Source organism: Toxorhynchites rutilus, chromosome 2 (genome assembly GCF_029784135.1).
Source record: "Toxorhynchites rutilus septentrionalis strain SRP chromosome 2, ASM2978413v1, whole genome shotgun sequence".
In the NCBI taxonomy this organism is placed as follows: Eukaryota; Metazoa; Arthropoda; class Insecta; order Diptera; family Culicidae; genus Toxorhynchites; species Toxorhynchites rutilus.
In genome coordinates, this window is record NC_073745.1 from 278,502,107 (window position 1) to 278,522,365 (window position 20,259).

Genomic DNA, 20,259 nt, shown 5'->3' on the forward strand with positions numbered 1-20,259 from the left:
GATGTTGATGTTCATTCCACTGGTGTTCATTGATAGTGTTGTTTCATATTTATCGATTCTCGCTTAAGCAGTAGGTTATCAACACAATGCATGCTGAAATTCGCCGTATTTGAATGTCGTGAACGTGAATATTTTCGGCACTGATTCAGATGTTTCACAACTATAGAGTAGTGCGGGGCAAAGGTGCGCACGGGGCAACAGTGCGCATTGGCCTTTTTGAACCAAACGAACTTAAAAATTGGACAACAGTGTATTCGTTTGATACATTATTACACCAGCAGCTCACACATATTAACAAAATACATTTCATGAAAGTGGCAAAAAGTTATGTGGTAAAAAGAGCTTTGCGATGTTTTGATCCATTTTTGTTTTGGAGATAGCGATTTACTTACCTGAAATAACTAGAAAGTTCGAAGCTACACTGTCAAGAAAACCTTCATTCTAGAGTAGATGATAGTGCGTATTCGTTTTTGTGAGAAAGTTTAAGAGCTTTTTTTAAAAATTCGATTAGTTCAAAAATTGCTTGTGGGGCAAAGGTGCGCAGTGGCGGCTGTGGTGTAAAAGTTTGCACTAGCGTTTTGCTCTGAAAAAAAATTATAAAATTTTTTCAACAAAATGTTTAACGGGACACAAAAGAAGAAAACTTATTTGAAGAAATGCACTCCAGAAATGCTTAAATGGCCCGACAGACGCTTCGGAAGGGAGTCGTCGGAAACGCCGGATATTCGCGTTGCTCTTGAGTTACGCGAGCAGAATGGGGCCGCGCATTATCGTAACACTCCTATCGTCAATAAACCTGGCCTTTTGTTCTTAATCGCGATTCTTAATCGGTCCAAAACTTCACAATAGTACGGTGATGAAACAGGCGTTCGGCGGCCAACTATTCGATAAGATTACGAAAATAGCCTTGTTTTTTGTCCTAACTTTATTTTTCCGCGATTTCTGAGGCACTGAAACTTATTTTTTGAACGACTCTCGTATGAAACCATAACTAGTTTTTATATTTTGGCGCAATACTAGCTTTAAATTGACTTCCTAATGTTCACATTTTAACCAATCTTGCACAAATATCCCATTCAGCGATAGTGACACATTATTCCGAAAAACAAGCTCTGCAACGATTTTTCGCTCTCTCCGCAAAAAAAATTATCCACGGAGGATTCGGAAAAAAAATGTTAATTTCCTTCAGAGCGAAGAAAATGTCGATGCTTCCTACGTATGCAGCAAACGGCCGTAGATTTCCGTCTTCCCCCAAAAGACATTGACACTTAGTACGCTTAGCTGCGTATTTCAAACAGCGAAGCACTTATGCCGTTGAGTTTTGGCAGCGTTTGGAATTTATTTCGATGCTCCACAGCTCCGAGACGCGCGATTTTCATGTTGCCCAGCGAAACACGGCTGCCGCAGATCTACTTTCGGCGCTTAGTGAGTGTTTTCATCTTCTCTCGCATCTCACAACGGCGGCGACGGCAGCGACGGGTTGGAATTGTTTTCATACTTACCTGTGCCACCGCTTCTCTTACTCCGACGGGCTAAATAGCAGCAGTATTATTTCCAGCCTGGCTATCAATGAACGGAATACCCGTATCCTTCCCCGCAGAGGTACGCCCCGTGCCGAGGTAGGATTCTTGGAATAAACTTCAGTCATGCTACAGAGGTTGAGAGGGGCACCATTGTTGATGTTTTATGTGGGGGAACTTTCCAAGCGAAGTTCTTCTTAGTGTTGATTGCGTAAAGTGAAGCAGTTTCAGAAACGCTGAGCTAGATAATTTAATTTATTTGAATATTGTGGACATCCGTAATCAGGCTAGTTTTGTGTTGTGTTTCTAGATTCCGTAATTTTTCCTCGATTGTGAAAAAGTCAGAGACCGAAAGTTTCTAGCAGTACTCAGGTAGGATTGAATACTTTGAGCCCCGTGTCCCTCTCTAGGGACTAACGTTGAAAAGCACTGGAGTGACTGACAGTTGCAAAATAAGGATGTATAACAAAGTTGTTTGTTTCCGAAAGTGTTATGATTTGTGAATACTTTTTAGTTGAATTTCTGACTATTTTCTTTTTATTCAATAAATCCCTTTGGGAGCGGGGACTGACACTGATATTGTGCAAATACTCTTGATGTGGGTTGAGTGGAAAACGTAGCAAAAACAATCCGGGGCTCAACGTGTTAATGGCTGCTTTTTAATATCAGCTTCATTTTGCACGTTCTTATCCTTCATCATAGTTGGACCATTTTCAACACTCGCGTGAACGATTTGAATATCGATGTGCATCCAGGATATCCAATCCGGGCCTCTCGATACAGTCCCGTCGGCAGTCAACCAGACTATAGTCGGCCGTTGGTTTATTAGGATACGACTCGCAACTCGCTTCGGATAGATTCTAGATCAAAGCCGGTGTGCCGGTAGCAGCAGGCTAAAATCCCGAAATGATGATGATATTTCAGCCAGACTTGATAGCGAGCCAATCGAAAAAGCTAAATTTACGTGTTTTACGGCTGTTCATATTGGATGCTGCGCAACTGATCATGGTCTGCCATGTTATGTTTATTGTTTGGTAGTAGATAAAATATTTCAGCTGTGTGAAGATGTGAGCTGCTCTTCATTATTTTTCTCTTAATGAAATTAGATTCTTCTCACGATTTTTCATTCAGCTGATCCTAATTACTGCAATGTCTAGAATCTGAAGCCCCTATTCATTAAACCATGCCATAACATTCCGGATTTTATGAACTGATGCCTAATTACCCAATTATCAAATTGTTTTACGCTTGAGCTTGAGCTTGGGTAGACTGTACATTCGTAGTTGCTCTCCGTGATTGAACTGAACCAACCAAATTGCACAAAGAACACACAGAATGACGCTTGGGACTAGCAAATCATTCTCGTTGTGCAATTTTCGGTGATTCGAGCTTTAAATGGTCAATAACGACGCCAGCCACGTCCTTACAGTCACCAGGGGAAGGGAAGGAATGTTAGTATGATATTCGCCGCTTGAAGGACAGAAGGGTCGCCTCTATAGCGTGGTTCCCTAGCGTTTATCATGGAAGCGATATTTGTTAGTGGGATAGGTTAAAAATCAGGATTCACTGCGGTAAGTGATGTGATTCTGTAAACGCGGCCCACCTTTTAAAACCTGTTAAAAATGTAAAAATATTATAGAAATAATTGAACTGGCTATATATTTTATTACGTACGTACTGTTCAAAACTCTTAAAATATGTCGTACTGTATTGCATTCAATCGCGACGACGAAGAGTTAACTGTGGGAAACTTGAAAAAGTAACCGAGAATAATCATCTAAACCTAATTGGACCAGTGATATATTATATATATTAATCATCGAGCGTACTCTTTATCGAATTCCAATCGTGATGGTAAAGAGATATACTTTAGAAGCCTGAGAAGGCCACCGAGAGAACTCCTATAAAACCAATAAGACCGAAAATATATATTGTTATTCATTGTCCGTATTGTATATCAAACTCCAATTGCGCAATTTTATCTTAGAGAATCCTTAGAAGGTAACCGTAAGAACTCCTATAAAACTAATGTGAGCGGAAATTCAAATCGTTATTCGTCATGCGTATTCTTTATTGAACTCCAATTGCGACGACGGAGAGTTATTTTTAGAAGAACTGAGATGGTATCCGAAAGATTTACTCTAAAACAGTTCGGACCGGTGATATATTCCGTAATTCATCGGAAGTACTTTTTATCGAACTCTATTCACGACGGCGCAATTGAATTCAAGAAATAAAGATATAAACTAGAACTAAATAATTAAATACATAATGAATTAAAGTAGTAAAAAATTTAAGAACAATTGAAGCACACGAACAACAAAACAACAAAACAAAAAGCGCTATGACAGAACAACAAAAATTCATTTTTGACATATTTATACACATATGGAGTTTCATTGCAATGATATTTTCTTATAATGTATATCGGTGATCTGGAATCTAAATCAAAAAATTCAATTAAAACGCTGAGAAACGAATGGCCGTTATAAAGCGATGTACATAGCCAACTACCAGAGAAATGCCATTATTTCATACACAAAATTACACAAATTAAAAACAAATAGCACAATAATAATTGCTTCTGAATGAAAATATTGTAATTTGGTTGATCATGAGAAGAAATGGGTGACACATAGAGACAGTTTTTCGTGCCTTCAGAAGATATTTGAAAAAAAAAAAATCTGGCATCCATGAACACTAGAAAACATCATGCATATGCACACACATATGGAAGAGAATCAAAATCACAAAAAATACAAACCCTTACAAACCAAAAACAAAAACACACACACACACATTCTTACCACGTCACTCAATAAAACTGTAAACCTATAATATATGTGAAAGGGGATATAGAGAAAACTTAGCTGGTTCCTTTCATGGTGATATTACCGCTGCGTTCTCATGTAGCATAACACGAGAGATATGCGTTCTCCACGAAATAAACACGCCATCCAAGTTTTATGTTGGTAACCTTTTTGGACTTTAAATCCTCACACAAATCAGCTTGCAGACTCGGGTCACCAAGTTTAAATTTATCAATTCACCCTATTACTGTTCTAAATAAAGGTGAAATGCCCTTCTATATATTTTGTTTACAATCGTTCAAGTATACATCTTCCAATAATAAAATTTTATCATTTTTTATCGGTATTTCTAAAGTGTATAAAATACCACAATATATCGAAGCGTACGTCGAGCATGCTCTTGAATGCTAGTGCTTTACGCGATTAAAAAAAAATAAAAATAGGTTTATGGAAAAGCGTCTTCGTTGCGCTTGGGGAAACCTTCGATAAAGTTCCAGGTTAGTGTACTACAAGCATTTTTGGACGAAGATGACATTGGAACGCATCAACAACTAGCAGATCAATTGAATGTGACTCAAGAAGCTATCTCCATACTTTTTGAGGTCATGCAATAGATCTAGAAGATCGGAAAGTGGGGAAAACGAAAAACTGCGACCATCTTGGATTTGGATTTTTCATATATAACTGTGTGTAACCAGACTACTAAGAGACAATACAAAGCGCTTCTATTTTTATGATAACGTGGGAAAATGGTTTGAGAAATGGTTTGCTTATGAAGAAAAATAGTTCTTCCGGCGTGGCATAAACAAATTGGCAGAGAGATAGAAAGAATATATAGCTATATATCGATAGAAAATACTTTGAACCAAATAAAGCTTTTTTTTTATTCCAATGTAATATGAGAGTGTTTCCTTTCAAATAAACACACTTGCACACCTGTTGTATTGATTTCAAACATAATTCCCGATCATTCAATCATTAACGCGTGAACGTATCCAAGTTGTTTTTCAGGTACTATTAGTAAGATTACATATCTTACACTCCCAAAATACCGTTTCCCAAAGATCCATGAATAAATAATAATCAACAAATAATCCACAAATTTTTCTATGCAGCATTTTTCGCAGAGGGCAACAGGAAATCCGAGCAAAATTGGTTGTGTGATGCCACCAGAGCGAAAACAACCGCTACGGAACAAATTTTCACCTTCAATTTTCCACCGAAAAACACAGCTCTCACCGCTAGAAAATGTTTTCTTTGCATCCAGCTTGGAATGTGCTACATTTTATCGCCACTTTCAACTCGGATACATGACTCCAGTTCACTCAATTCAATTGAATGATCAATTGGAAAAAAAATCACCAATAAGCCATTTACGATTTATCAGCTATTCAGCTAGCGCCCTAAAGGCTATCAAAATGCTTTCTAAATTGACGAATGAACTGAGAGTATTTATAGCCTTGAAAAAGGCCAATTTGGAAAGCATTTAGCATTAAGCTTGAAACCTTTATGATTAAAACAGTTTCATCACCAATATTTCTGAACACACACCCAACACTTCACACAGTCTGTCTTCCGATTTTTTTTTAATAAAAATCTGTTCGAATATTGTTCTAGAATGCACCGAACTATTACAAATAACTATTTGATAGACTGTTCCGGTGGCCCCGGGAAGGTGCGGTTGGTTTGCGTTTGTTTGTAGAAGCAGCTGAAGATGGTTGATTCATTGTTTGTTCTCACGAGAACAATACACGAGATTTGCTATTGCTAGTAGGGGAGATGGGGGTAAGACGGACATGTTAAGGAAAACTTCAATTGTATCTTTGGAAACTCATGTTTTCAAAATTTTAAAAGCAGTTTATTTCAGTTCAATATAATGGTTTTCGAAATAGCTGGCCAAATGTTTTATAAAAATGTGCTTTTCCATGTTTTTTTACTGAAATAAAAACAAGCCGAAAAGTAGAACATCCCACAATCCCTTCTTCCCTTCACTTTCCATCATGCATTGGATGTGATTATGGATATGACTGTCCATTTCACCCCCCCAGTGCAATTATTTCAATAATTTAAATTTACCACTTACGAATGAATTTACTTTACCGTACATACCTAATATCGCTTCTCTGTCAACTCACAAAGCGAAATATAACCATCAGCGAATTCAATTGTGCAATTAAACCACTCAAAATGCTTAATATCGAAGCCGCAAAAGTTACATTCACACGCGGAATCATGTTCGATTTTCGGTTCTTGTTTCTCTATTCCACTTTTGATCAGTATTCATAGTCATAGGATGGTTTAAATATTATAGAATAGCATGTACAAGGCTTTCCCATCAACAGAAATTTGAAATTCATAATGCAACTATACAAATCAACCACCTGTCCATCATACCCCCACTGTCCGTCTTACCCGCGGCTCCCCTACCATTGAAAATGTTTGTGGTAGAGTAAAAAACTTAGCCTGAAAAAATACTATCTTTTTTACTACAAATACTACATTTTCATTTGCAAGTCATTCGTGTGTTTGATGATGCGATGATGCGTGATTTCCTTACGGAGTAATTTTATCTTTAGGGTAATTAATTCTCCACATCTTGGGATTTAGCATTGCCGCAGCCTTGAGCGTCGGATCATCAAAATCGAATCTATTTCTCATTTGTTTGATCAGCTCCACGAAAAAACTGCGACAAACATCCTTTGAAATGATCTACCTTTCGCTGTCCATTGTTCTGATAATTTCTTCTACTGCTATTCCAACCTAAAAATTCTTGCCGCTATTCAAATGATCTTCAAATTTAATAGCATTGGACATTGAAACAACGTAAGATTCTGCGCAGATATTAGTGAGAATGATCAAATCTAAATCATTCAGCTCTTCCTCTAGCATCTGAATCCAGGTTTTTCAGCCTGAAACAAAATATTCAATCTGTTGATCTGGGGCAAAACATACGTCGCACCGTCCGACACGAATCCTTTCAGGCGCTCCTTGTAAGAAATTCTGTTCTTATGAAACTGCTCAATCAATGCTTTTATGATCAGCAGCACAATGCGATACTTCGGCGTAAAAGTCGTCATGTACCTTAATGTTACTTTGTTCAAATGTAAGAATTTTCAAAAGTGGAAAAATCTGTACCAATCTGTGCTTTTCGATGGAAATCTGTACTCTGTTTCGTACAGAATCTGTACCAGAAAAGAGGAAAAAATCTATGCCTTTCCAGATAAATCTGTACATGTGGCAACACTGCTCCTAACTCCTTCTTCGCATACGCTCTTCAGCAAACGATGTTCACTATACGAATATCAAAAGGAAAGTGAGTGTGAGTAAGGGTGTCCCACATTAAATTTCCTCACGAAAAAACGCTGTAGAAAATTACCTGTGTACCGATTCTTTTTAAACCTTCAGACAATAAAATATAACCTAATAATCTTTTGGCATATTTATTTCGTTCAACGTCGATACCATAACCGTATGCTCGCACCTTACGTTTAACTCAACTCATAAGCTGTACAGGTTCTGTACAAGTTCTGTACAGCGTCTGGCTGCAGCTTTTCTGTACGGAAACCTACTTTTTCTTCATGTCTTCCTCATATTTGACCTCCTTGTGATGTTTCCGTAGTGCCTGATTCATAATAGCCCATTTTTTTCGATGGGCCTTAGTTCCGGAATTAGGGCGGTTCATATCCTTGGTACGTTGAATTCGTATCACTCCAGGACATCCTTTGAATAGTGACACGGAGCTAGATCCGGCAAGAAGATCGCAGGGCCCTCGTGTTGCTTCAATAGAGGAAGCAGACGCTTTTGTAGACACTCCTTTTACAGTCACGGTAGTCCCACATGAACAGATCGCTTACCAAATCATGTATTTCTTGGCAAACTTTGAAAGTTTCTGCATCATCTGCATCCAGAACATCAAACTTATGCTGGGCTGTGAAGAACAGTGGCCCCGGAGCTGCCGGAAGTCCGCCTTGACGTAAGTGTTATCATCCATGATGAGACAATGAGGCTTCGTCAGCATCTAGGTGTACAGTTTACGGGCCTGGGGGCTGCCATATAAATGAAACACAAATGTCTGCATTACACGAGAATGAATCAAGCAAATGAAACCAAATTTGGCATGTGGAGGTTTTAGGGTGCAATACATGTTTTTACGGTGGTTAGACACTCCACCCCCCTTAGAGGGGAGCTGCCATACAAATGAAAGACAAATTTCTGCATAATTTGAATACTAATCAAGCAAATGGAGTCATGCGAATGTTTTAGGGGACACGAAACGTTTCCATGGTGAATAGACCCCCTCCCCTCTCTCTGAGGGGGAGACTGCCATACAAATGAAGCATATATTTCTGAATAATTCAAGAACTGATCAAGCAAACTGAACCAAATTTGGCATGTGGAGGTTTTAGGGGGCAAGAAACATATAATAAACCATTTATATATAAACCTGTATAAACCATTTATTCCATGTAACGCTGAGACATGTTATTTGCAAGAGGTTGAAAAATCTTGAACGATAATTGTGTCTGAAAATAATCTGATATTATAATGATGAGTTTTGTCAGAAATACTAGGAATTTCATAGCAAAAGGTAAATTCAATGGGGTCGATTAGAAGATCAATCAATGAACAGTTCTGCGATTGGACCCATGAACTTGCTCATATTAAGAAAACGTGAATGTTTGAAGGTATTATCAATACAACAATCAAAGTTATCAACAAAAAACAAATTTTGGGCGGGTCGAAGTTTGCCGGGTCATCTAGTATTCAATAAACGCAAAAATGTAATTTAGACCGACACCTCCCGACTCCCTTTAACGGTGTGTGCGGTCCGCTTATCGACTGTGAACCATTGATCAAGATTGTACAACACTGTTTCTCGAACCGAATCTAATCTCCCATTTGTTTGCTCTTCTGTATCCCCTCACAGAAATCAACTCTACCTCAAGTGATGCTGACGCGTCCAATGCGGAGGAGGAGGACGTCCTGTATCAGCGGGGAGCCTCATTCAGTGCGAAGCTCGATATGTCTGATTTGCACATATCGATGAAATCGTACGACAACAACGATAGCGACGACGATGGCGGCGGTGGTCGGGCAGTAATGACACCGATCAATCTGAACACCATCGACGGCGAACTGACGCTGAGGAAAGCTGCTCATAATTGGAAAATGGAAAGCGCGAAACTACCCACGAATACTAACAAGCACGGCCAACTGCCGCAACACTCCGTCCCTGCGCAGCCTTACGTTAATAAAAATAACGACACCCCAAAGCGAGCGGAAGATACCCCTGGCGATAGTTTTAGCCGTTCTCCTAAGCCAATCCGTATGGAAATCCGCGTCGCAAACTCATTACATATGCAGCACGAGGACGGGAGTAATCGAAGTGAAATAAAGGCCCTTGCACTTACGGCACCGGAGGACGATCCACAGCTAGACGGCAGGGCGGCGACGACCACCGCAACCGTTAAACCTCCCGCGGCCACTAGCGAGAACGTGACAGGAAGTCCGAGCGCTGGGAGCAATTATAACACGACCGCCGTGGTGTCGGATTCTACTGTGGCAAGGTGGGTTTTCAGAATTTCGAAATTTAATTACGCTCGGAAAATAAATCCGATCGAACTATTTTACTGAATCCGTCGCCCGCTTAAAATTGGATATTACAATTATTTATTTATTTCATCTCTCCCCACATGCATTTATGAACAATATATAATTACCGGAAATCACGAAAAATCACGCAGAGAGCCATGTACATTGGATTGTGGCTACGAGGGAATCTGTAGCAACGGTGAAGGCGGTCAACCACAGCACTGTTTGTGTCCATTCGGCAAGAGTGGGTCGCGGTGCGAGGAAGGTAAATAAATTGTCAGCAGTCGATGTAATTCGCTGTAAATGCAATGCAAGCAGCTGTGTTAAGCGTTAAGTGTAGTGAATCTTCTCATGGGTTATTTCGGTCAAAGTGTCGTAGTAAACGATTTTGCATCTCACATAACACAGCGCTAGTTCTGCCAACGGCAGAACGCTTTATTCCTCCCACATCGCAGTTAACACGCATTACCCTCGTGGGAACAAAAACTCCTGACCATGCGTGTCTGACGGAAAGGCGAGGCCATTCGGGGAGCACTCGCGCGTTAGTTATGCGACTGGACACGAGCCTAGAGTGACAATCGGTGTCGCGCGTCCACCTACAACGGGGGTGTTTTAGTGTGTTGCCACCGATGGGCTCTCCCCTTGAGGAGACACACGTCTGGTCCGTCGACAATAGGGAGAATATTTTTTTCCGTAAATTATATTTTTGCAGCTTCCCCCGAGATTCCGGAGTTGCTTTTTTGTTTCTTTTCTTGTGTGTGTTCATTTCACTGTCCACGACAGAGAAAGTTCGGTGTCCGTAGCTATACAAACGGTTTCCGACACGGGTCCTGAAGCTGAAAGTGTCACAGACACTGAGCTCGGGACAGACAGATAAAAAAAACACTGAAAAAACGGAGGAGCAGACAGTTTGCATAGTAGATAATGGCGGACAATCCTATTTTTAAGCTTGCCTGCAAGTACAATCGCTCTCCGATATAAATTATTTTTTCAAAGGAAGTGATATTTTTGCGGGTTATTAACCGGAGGAAGTTGCATTACTACCGAACAATTCTCGCAATGGTCTCTGTCATGATAACATAATTTTGCACTAACCGCTCAGATATAATCATCTGCCAAATCAAGAACTCAATACTAAATTGTAACATGGTCTGTACTGAACAATTACACGCCAAATTAAGCGGTTAAGTGGCCCCGATCCGATTCATTGAAATTTTATACTCAATTTTTATGGTTTATCCGAAAGTTCAATTTTCATTGTCATACGATCAATTTCGATTTAGATGGTATTTAGATGGATTACGGCGTATCAAAAATTATTGATCTGGAGATATAACCAATTAATTACAGGGTCTTTCAGATTAAACGTTCACGCAACAAATTTTAATAACTTCTACAAAAGTGAACCGATTTTTATTTGAAAAAAAATCGAAAATGAAGCTTATTTTAGGACATTTTTGATGTGACCACCCCTTCTTTCGATAACGCGTTTTAAACGGCGAACAAAATTCTTCATGCACAACTCTAACAATACGACTTCGATGCTGTTGAAAATTCGAGTTATTTCTTTTATAAGTTCCTCCAAATTTTGTGATTTATTAACATAGCAACGGTCCTTCGCGTACTCACAGAGAAAGAATTCGACGACGAGAAATGTTGAAATTCTTACCATATGAGGACAAAGTTTCATTAAGGCTTCGGTTGCTCGAGTAATACGATATCACTAAAAAGTACACGTTCTTGTAAATTGTACACCTTGACACTAAAAACCATCCAATCAGACTGAACGAGTAGCCGAATATTATCGTCCCGAGGTGGGGAATACAGTGTTTCCATCGACGGAGCGAATTTGTTTTTGTAAGCAGCTATTCGATTTTTTTGCGTGAGCGTTTAATCTGAAATACCCTGTAAAACAAGAATTGGCAAAAAAATATGATTTCTGTAGAGAAATTCCAAATGAAACTGAACTAAAAAGGCCTATTTTAAAAAGTTGAATTTTTGATTTGAACGAAAGTTTGTATTCCGTTAGGGTTGGAGGATATATGAGTTTTCTACAGCATTTGGGATTTTTTTGACTCAAGTGTAAAAAAAAGGCGTATCGTATTTTAGTAAGAGAAAACTTTGATAATTTATATTCCAAAAACTATGAGTCGTATCGAAATAGCGTCTGAGAAAGAGTTATTTCATAGTAGTCTTTTTTTATTTAGAGAAAAAAACATGAATTTTCAATATCTAAAATACATTTTGAATTTTGATTTTTTTTAAATTTTTTCATGTAAAATTGAAGTCATGTAGAAAATTTCAAAAATGGGTCCAAGACTATTTTTGACGAACTTTGTGGAACATCGATTTTTTATTAATTTTCGAAACTTCGAATTTTTGTATGTTAACAATCATTTTTAGATACAAATTATGAATCCTGATGTGATTTAAAACAAAAACGCTCTTCATTAATCTCCTTCTAAATGCTTTCTCGAGATATTTGAAAAAAAAAACATTTCTAGTTTATTGTATTTTTCAATTTTAATTATCTTTAAATTTATATACAGCCATTCCATGCCAAACCGATATAGTGGTTCTCCGATTTTCGTGTAAAGTGGTAGTTTTGATCTTTATCGCAAAACATTAGACCCGTATTTTTTTATTTTTTCAGTAGGGTGAACATTTCCATCTTAGGATTGTCCGAAAAATCACCTTTTTCTACTTTTTCCCAAAATTGCCTTTTTTAGAAATTCATAATTTTTGAACTACTAGACCGATTCAGATGATCGATATATCAAATTGAAGCCAATAACCTGCCCTTTTTGACAAAATACTATACTTGCTGAAAATTTGAATTCTGATCCCTTTGTTATCGATTGTATTCGTTTTTTATTGTTTTCATAGTCTCGGGACCAAAGGCGCTATATTTTTTTAAATATTTTTTTCTGAAAAGCTGAGGATTTTTCACATAACATATGTCGAAACCAGAGAGGCGTTTTTTTCGTTTTTAAACTGTGATTTTTAAAGGTTTACCGATGGTTCGAGCAATAATTTTTTTCCTCTTTTTTCCAACACAAAAACTCATAACTTTTGATCTACTGGATCGATTCAGATGATCGATATATCAAATTAAAACCAATTAGCCAATTAGCCTTTTTCGAAAAAATAACATACCTGCCAAATAATTTAATCCTAGTCGCATACATCCAGTCTAGTCACATAGAAATATTGAACGAAGACTGAAAGCAAGTTAACTTTAAAAAATCATAACGTAAAATTTATGAATTTTTGTGTTGGAAAAAAATTGATATTTCGAACCATCGGTTAACTTTGAAAAATCATAACTTAAAAACAGAGATCGAAATCCTCGCTCGGATGCACGATAAATATTCAATCAATAAATTTAGTTTTCGATGAACCGTGTATTGTTGATATATTCGTCTCTTCGTTTTCACCGAAAATTCTTTTTCAGAGAGAAAGAGATGTGGAAAATCTCGTTCTCGGAAGTTCAACGAGAATGGTTTTTCGTCTCTCATTTGGTAATGAAAATAGGAGCGAAAAATCATAGCTAACATTACCAACGTTAATCTTTTAGGACAGCGTCCAAACGATCTGCATTTGGACAGCGTCTGAATTGTACAAATATTAATCCATCTCATGTTCACTTCACGATGAAACCCAATATTGCCGCATATTTTCATGCAATGTTTTCAGCTGTACTGAAGAAGTGAAAAACCATTATCGGCATCAAGGAGTCACTGAAAACGAAACCATTTTTCGTGAATCATAATTCACCGAAAAATAAAAATCGGCTTTGCGTTTCTCGCGAGAATCGAAGTGAGCGTATAACATTCTCTCGCCTCCTATATTCTCAGCTATTTTTCCATGTGGATGAAAACGGATGTTTTTCGCCTCAAATCGGCGAGCATTTCGATCTCTGCTTAAAAACGCCTCTCCGGTTTCGACATATGGTATGTCAGCTTTTCAGAAAAAATATAAAAAAAATAAAGCGCCTTTGGTCCCAAGACTATGAGAACAATAATAAACGAATACAATCAACAACAACGAGATCAGAATTCAATTTTTCTGCAGAAATAGTATTTTGTCAAAAAGGTTATTGGCTTCAATTTGATATATCGATCATCTGAATCGGTCCAGTAGTTCAAAAGTAATGAATTTTTGAAAAAAGTCATTTTTGGAAAAAAAAAAAAAAAAAAGAGAAAAAATCTGATTTTGCGGACAATCCCAAAATGGAAATGGTGGGTGACCATGGAAAATTAAAAAAAATACGGATCAAATGTTTTGCGATAAAGAACAAAACTACTTTTCACGAAAATCTGAGAACCACTATATCGGTTTGGCATGGAATGGCTGTATATGTATTTTTTTAACCTTTTCATATAAAATAAGAAGATAGAAAATTATAAATGAGTCCAAAATGGTCAAACCATTTTGACGAACTTTGTGAAACATCGAATTTTTATTAATTTTCGAAACTTCGAATTTTTGTATGTTAACCCTTCCGCTACGAGTGTTGTCTATAGACGACATCAGGGTGATATTGCACATCGATCACACCAGCGCGATATGCATACTTTTCGGCGCAATGCTCCGTTCAGCGGTAGCACTCCGTCGGAGCACACTGACGTAGTGAAAGGGTTAGCAATCATTTTTAGCCACAAATTATGGTTTATATATTTACATATTTTTACAAAATAAGTTTACAAAATATATACAAAATTTACATATATTTACAAAATATGGTTTAAAACAAAAAAAGCTCTTCACCAATCTCTTCCTAAATGCAGCCATTTTCAAAACATTTTTAAAAAAATAATAAATTTAAAAAAAATAAAATTTAATAAGACAATAAATTAGAAATGTTTTTTTCCAAATATCTCGAGAATGGCTGCATTCAGACGAAGATTGATGAAGAGCTTTTTTATTTTAAATCACATCAGGATCCATACTCTATAACTCTTTCTAAGACACTATTTCGATAGGAGTCATTGTTTTTGAGATATAAATTATCAAAATTTCTCTTGCTCAAATCGATACGCCCTTTTCAAAAGTTACACTTGAGTCAAAAATTTTCCAAATACTGTGGAAAACTCATATTTCCTTCAACCCAAACGGAATACAAACTTCCATTCGATTCAAAAATACTTATGTTTTGTCATTTGTCGATTTCATTTCGAATTGCTCTGTAGTGAATCGGTGGAAAATGTCAAAAGGTTTTATGGCTTTTAGCGAATCGGGTTTCTGAAGACAATTCGAAACGCTTTTTCTGGATATGTGTGATTTTGTTGCGCGGTACAATTTTTTTATATTTCGAAATCATGACCTTTGTTTTAGTTTTGAGACCCAGCACTATTTTAATTTAATTCTGTATAATCTATATTTAATTGTGTTCGTATGTGTTTTTTTTTTTCAGATAAATTCGAGCATTTCACGGTACGAAAATATTTCATTTTTTTACCGTTCAGAATTTGAATTATTTTGCTAGGATCAATGATTTTATTATTTTTGAATATTTATAAAAAGCCCCCAAGACCAGCGCTGTGGAAAATTTTGTATAGGGTATCAAATAAGAAAATTGGGTGATTTTTCTGAATTGCTAAGGGGAAAAACGCCATTCCCAATAGCTTGGAGATGAAAATAAAAAAAATATTCAAACTGCATCTTACTATGATGTAGGGGAACCGCGGGTAAGACGGACAGTACCCCCACTGATGGACAGGTAATTGATTTGTATAGTTGCATTATGAATTTCAAATTTCTGTTGATGGGAACCCGTTCTGCATGATATTCTAGAACATTTGAACCATTCTATGACAATGAATACTGAAACCGAAAATCAAACATGATTCGAGCGAATATTAAACACTTATTGAACATCAATTCAGTTTTCAGTATCTCTCAGCAAAAGTAGATCTCCAACGCTCCCAAAGAAGTAATCTACGAATTATACTTTCCTTTTTTTTTGCATTTTTTGCAGAGCGGCAACCAAAAAAAAGCGTAACCGAATACTGATGGCAGCGACAGCAGTCGTTTCGGAACAAACTTATATCTTCAGTTTTCACCCAAGAACACAGCTCTCACCACTTCTTCACATGCGCTACATTTTGCCGCCACTTCTAATCCTGAAACAATGCTCGAATTCATGAAAATCAAATGATCGATCGGAGAAAACCAGCAATAATCCCGAACACACTTTTGAAGTCACATGAACGCTGGCAAAATGTTGTAAAAATCAATTCGCTTTTCACTATTTTAGATATTACTTTGAATGGATCGAAAATAATTAACCCTTTTCACGACCAAGGGAAATATATTTCCCTTCTACAAAAATCGTTATCGATTGTTATTAAATCGATATTTTTTTTACTGAATGTCAAAATAAAACGTATGTCCAAGGCACCAAATGTGTTTCTGAACCAACAAAAGCCACATAATAAAAGCGTTATGTGCAATGTCCACTTGTGCTTCACAAGTAAACGATTTTGTTTTCATAGAATAAGATAACTAACTATTTATTTTACTTTTCTGATAATTTTTATTACGTTCTTTGTATTACAAAGCAATAAATAAAAAGCCGATATAATAAACCTAGTTCTTCATTTATTTACTTTTATGGTCCATAGGGAAAAATATTTCCGGTGAAATTATAGGAAACAATGTTTTTTTGGTGACATTCTCTTACTTTACACCCACAATAGCTAAAATATTGTGTTGTATTGGCATATTTAGTCTTGGACATCTTACGGTCCTGAAAGGGTTAACTAACTTTTAGTGGTCGTGGCCCTAGAACGAACTCGTAAGAGGTTTTGTAGAAAAATAACCGTTCTTGTTGTAGAAGTAAGTTGATCGACGATTCGTTCTTGCCCTCGCGAAAAACGTTATTGACGTTAAAATTATTTCATGAAATAGTGACCTGTAGTCCTACGTCAAAAAACTCACCCACGGCATATTTCGTTAACCCAAACACAAAACAAACACAAAATGGTGCATATATCAACAAGTGTTTTTTCAACTTAGTGTTCCAAAACCCACTAAAGCTCCTCTTCACCAGCCTGTATAACGATGCAGGGGAACCGCGGATAATGCGGACAGTGGGGGTAATATGGACAGGTGATTGATTTGTACAGTTACATGATGAATTTCAGATTTCTGTTAATTAGAACACCTTCATGTTATTGTATAATATTTAAGCCACCATATGGCAATGAATACTGATCAAACGTGGAAAAGGAAAGCAAAAACCGAAAATCATACATGATTCCGCGTGTGCACGTATATTTAGCTGCTTCGATATTAAGCAATTTGAGTGGTACAGTAACAAAATTCAATTCGCTGACGGTTATATTTCGGTTTGTGAGCTAACAGAGAAGCGATAATAGGTATGTACGGAAAATTAAATTCATTTTTGAGTGGAAAATTTAAATTATTGAATTAGTTGTACTGGTGGGGTAAAACGGACAGTTGCCAGTGAGAGTGAGATGGACTGTGAATGCCCTGCGTCTAAAAATGAAAATCAAATCGCCAAATGTGGACTGCTGACTGAAACCAAAAGCAAAAAAGTTGAGAATCTGTTCGTTTATACTGCTGAAAAGCACGATATCACTTCTAGGTGGATTAATTCGACTTTTTCATCATTTAACGAACATTCGTGGTGAGTTCAGACCTTGGTTGAATAAAATTATTCCTCTCGCACTCGACAAACCTCTACGCTTCATATATTACAAACCTGTTCGTATTCCCCCCTCTAAATGTCCATATTACAAAATGTGTTCTTTTCGCCCTGTTTTATTTTCAGTAAAAAGCATTGAAAAACACTTTTTTGTAAAATATTTGGCCAATTAGGTAGAAAAACAGTATATTGAATTGCAAAAATCTGCATCAAAGTTTTGGGAAACATGAGGTTCCAAAGATATAATTGAAGTTCTTCTTAACATGTCCGTTTTACACCCATTTCCCCTATCAATGAATTATTTGATATCATTCGTAGAAATGTGTAATTGTTTCCCATTGAATAATTTATTTCCTATGAATAATTTTGTTAGGCATTCAAAATTGCATTTCGACCTGTTGTTATTATATAATCCAAATTCGCCGGATCTTTGCAATCATTTGTCTACTTCAACCGTTTCAATTTACCCTTCATCGCGGCATGAAATTTATCCACAGCGAACATTATCCCACTGCAAGGGGGCTCTAATTGAACACGACATCGAAACACCTCTATTGTGGATTTGAAAATCGATCTAGCGCCTCTCCTCCCAAGCCCCGGACGGAGCCTAAAGTGGGTTGACTGGGAGCACCGTTAAAACCTTAGTAAAAAATCCCAGCGGAAAGCGTAATAGTGGTTTTAAAAACTCCATTTTTGTTTCCATTTGGTCGTAAATTTCAATTACAGCAAACAATTTCGTCGTAAACATTGGTGTAATCGTAATTTATACCGAGAGAGAGACGTGTTTCATCGCTCCCTCCATCTTGGGATTTATTGATAAAGGGGGAAAAGGCGAAGAAGAAAAGGGTGCCACCGATGGAGTGGCAAATGGGAGCAAAATGAAAATCTAGCAGTTGGAGGAATGGTTAGAGAAAAAAGTAAACAGTGCCGACAGCTTTCAGGATATTCGGATATTAATTCTATCGGAAGTTGTGCTGTGTATTTCCCTTCGTTTCCCAGGCTTGCCATTCCCTCCGACGGTTTCGAATCCGAGATGAAGGACACGGCAGGCACGAATAATTCCGACCCGCCCATCCACCCCAGGTTAAACTTAGTTTTTATAATGTTACTGCATAAATTGCCAAAAATTAAATCTCCTGCGATGAGCGTGAAAGGACGATTGTTTTGATCATTTCTTTCTGTGGAAAGCTGGAAGCAGAGGGAAGCTCACAAACAACTTTTTCCTGCCGATTTCGAACGGTAAACAAAGTTTTGCTTTTATGTTTGCGAAATCGTTCGATGGTAGGTATAGCTTCGCTCCCTAAATCACTGGGTGATATTTACGACTAAACCGTTCGCTTGGGGGCTATCGAATCGCATGAATGTTCGTGTTCCGGGGGAATTAGAGCCGTTCGTGCCGATATTAATTAGCTTTGGGTAAAAGTTGTAGTAAGCTAAAGATAAACTTTGATCCAGGTAGCGCGCAGTTTGATGGAAGTTTTTTGATTGATAGCACTCTGCTGGCGAAGTGAAAATATGGAAATTTTCATAACGGAATGTTGGTTTTTATGCCAAGGAGGATTGATTGATTGATTTTTCATTTATCAATAGAACAATGTTTATGTTTATCTAACTGTCGATACTGCTAATGGCTGTGTAAACACTATACAAATAAATTCATTTGCTGCAAAATTGTAGCTTCTATTATATAAAAGCACAAAAATCAATAATTGTTTTCGATAGTGAATACCGGGCGGTGTAGCTATAATTTCAAACTAAGTGAAAAACAGGATTAAAGGCACTATATGCAGTCTCTCCATTCTACCACGAGCATAAATTTATAGCCCAAGCGGCACGATAAAGGGGCTCATTCATCCGAGTAAACACATTCCGGATCATGCACGGACATAAACCAGCTTTGTGTCGACTCCGTATAGTAAATTCTCACCAGGGCATTTGTAAATCAGCTCATTTAACCGCTTCATTTGCCAAAAGCGATCATCGTTTCGATTATCCCGATGATGCACACACGTACACATACACATACAAAGAGTCAAGCCGGTGGTGCAGATCCTCGTAACACGTAACACGTTCCTGCATGGTTCCGCTGATAGGCTCCCATCATTTGTACCCTGTAGGCTGTCACTTCCGCCAGGCAGTCATTATCCAGCTTGAATAAACCAAGAGCGAAAGAGTTATACGGCTCCGGTTTGTCTGTGCAGCTGTATACCAGCGATGCTGACGATACGCTATGGATTCACCACTCTGTCGGTGGCGTTAGTTCCTAATGATAGCGGTTTGACGTGGGTAACGTGGGCTGCCAGATGCAGTTTATTACTAAATAACCCAGTTGAAACAACTGCCGCACTGGAAACTGGTTCCAGGTGACGAAATGCGTTCGATACTAAATTGTAGAACATAACAATCCCTTTGACACCAACTGGACCAAAAAAAAAAGGCAGAATCCTCGCAAAACCCTCACCATAATAGTCATAAAATTGGATTTGATTGGATCCATTCTCACCGTTCGATGCTACATACTCCCTCGCGTACTCGCAGAAATGGTATGCGGAAGTCTGTCAACGCGCGCAATAAATTGTCAGTTCATCATTATTGAACTTTCTGCCACCACCGTCATTCGATTCATGGGTCGTGATGGTGTAGATGCGGTTATTACCGCTGTTAA

At 37.7% G+C, this 20,259-nt stretch overlaps 1 protein-coding gene across 3 annotated transcripts in view; it reads left to right on the forward strand.

Moving 5' to 3' along the window:
- LOC129768435 (uncharacterized) overlaps window positions 1-20,259 on the forward strand; it is a 622,376-nt gene that overhangs the window by 399,092 nt on the left and 203,025 nt on the right. For all 3 annotated transcript variants that reach the window (XR_008741679.1, XM_055770090.1, XM_055770091.1), the window contains 2 exons: window positions 9,258-9,897; window positions 10,075-10,187. Coding sequence is in view for 2 of the 3 variants with exons in the window: in XM_055770090.1 (XP_055626065.1) it covers window positions 9,258-9,897; window positions 10,075-10,187 (753 nt within the window). In the remaining variant the exon portion in view is untranslated. The remainder of the gene's footprint in view (window positions 1-9,257; window positions 9,898-10,074; window positions 10,188-20,259) is intronic.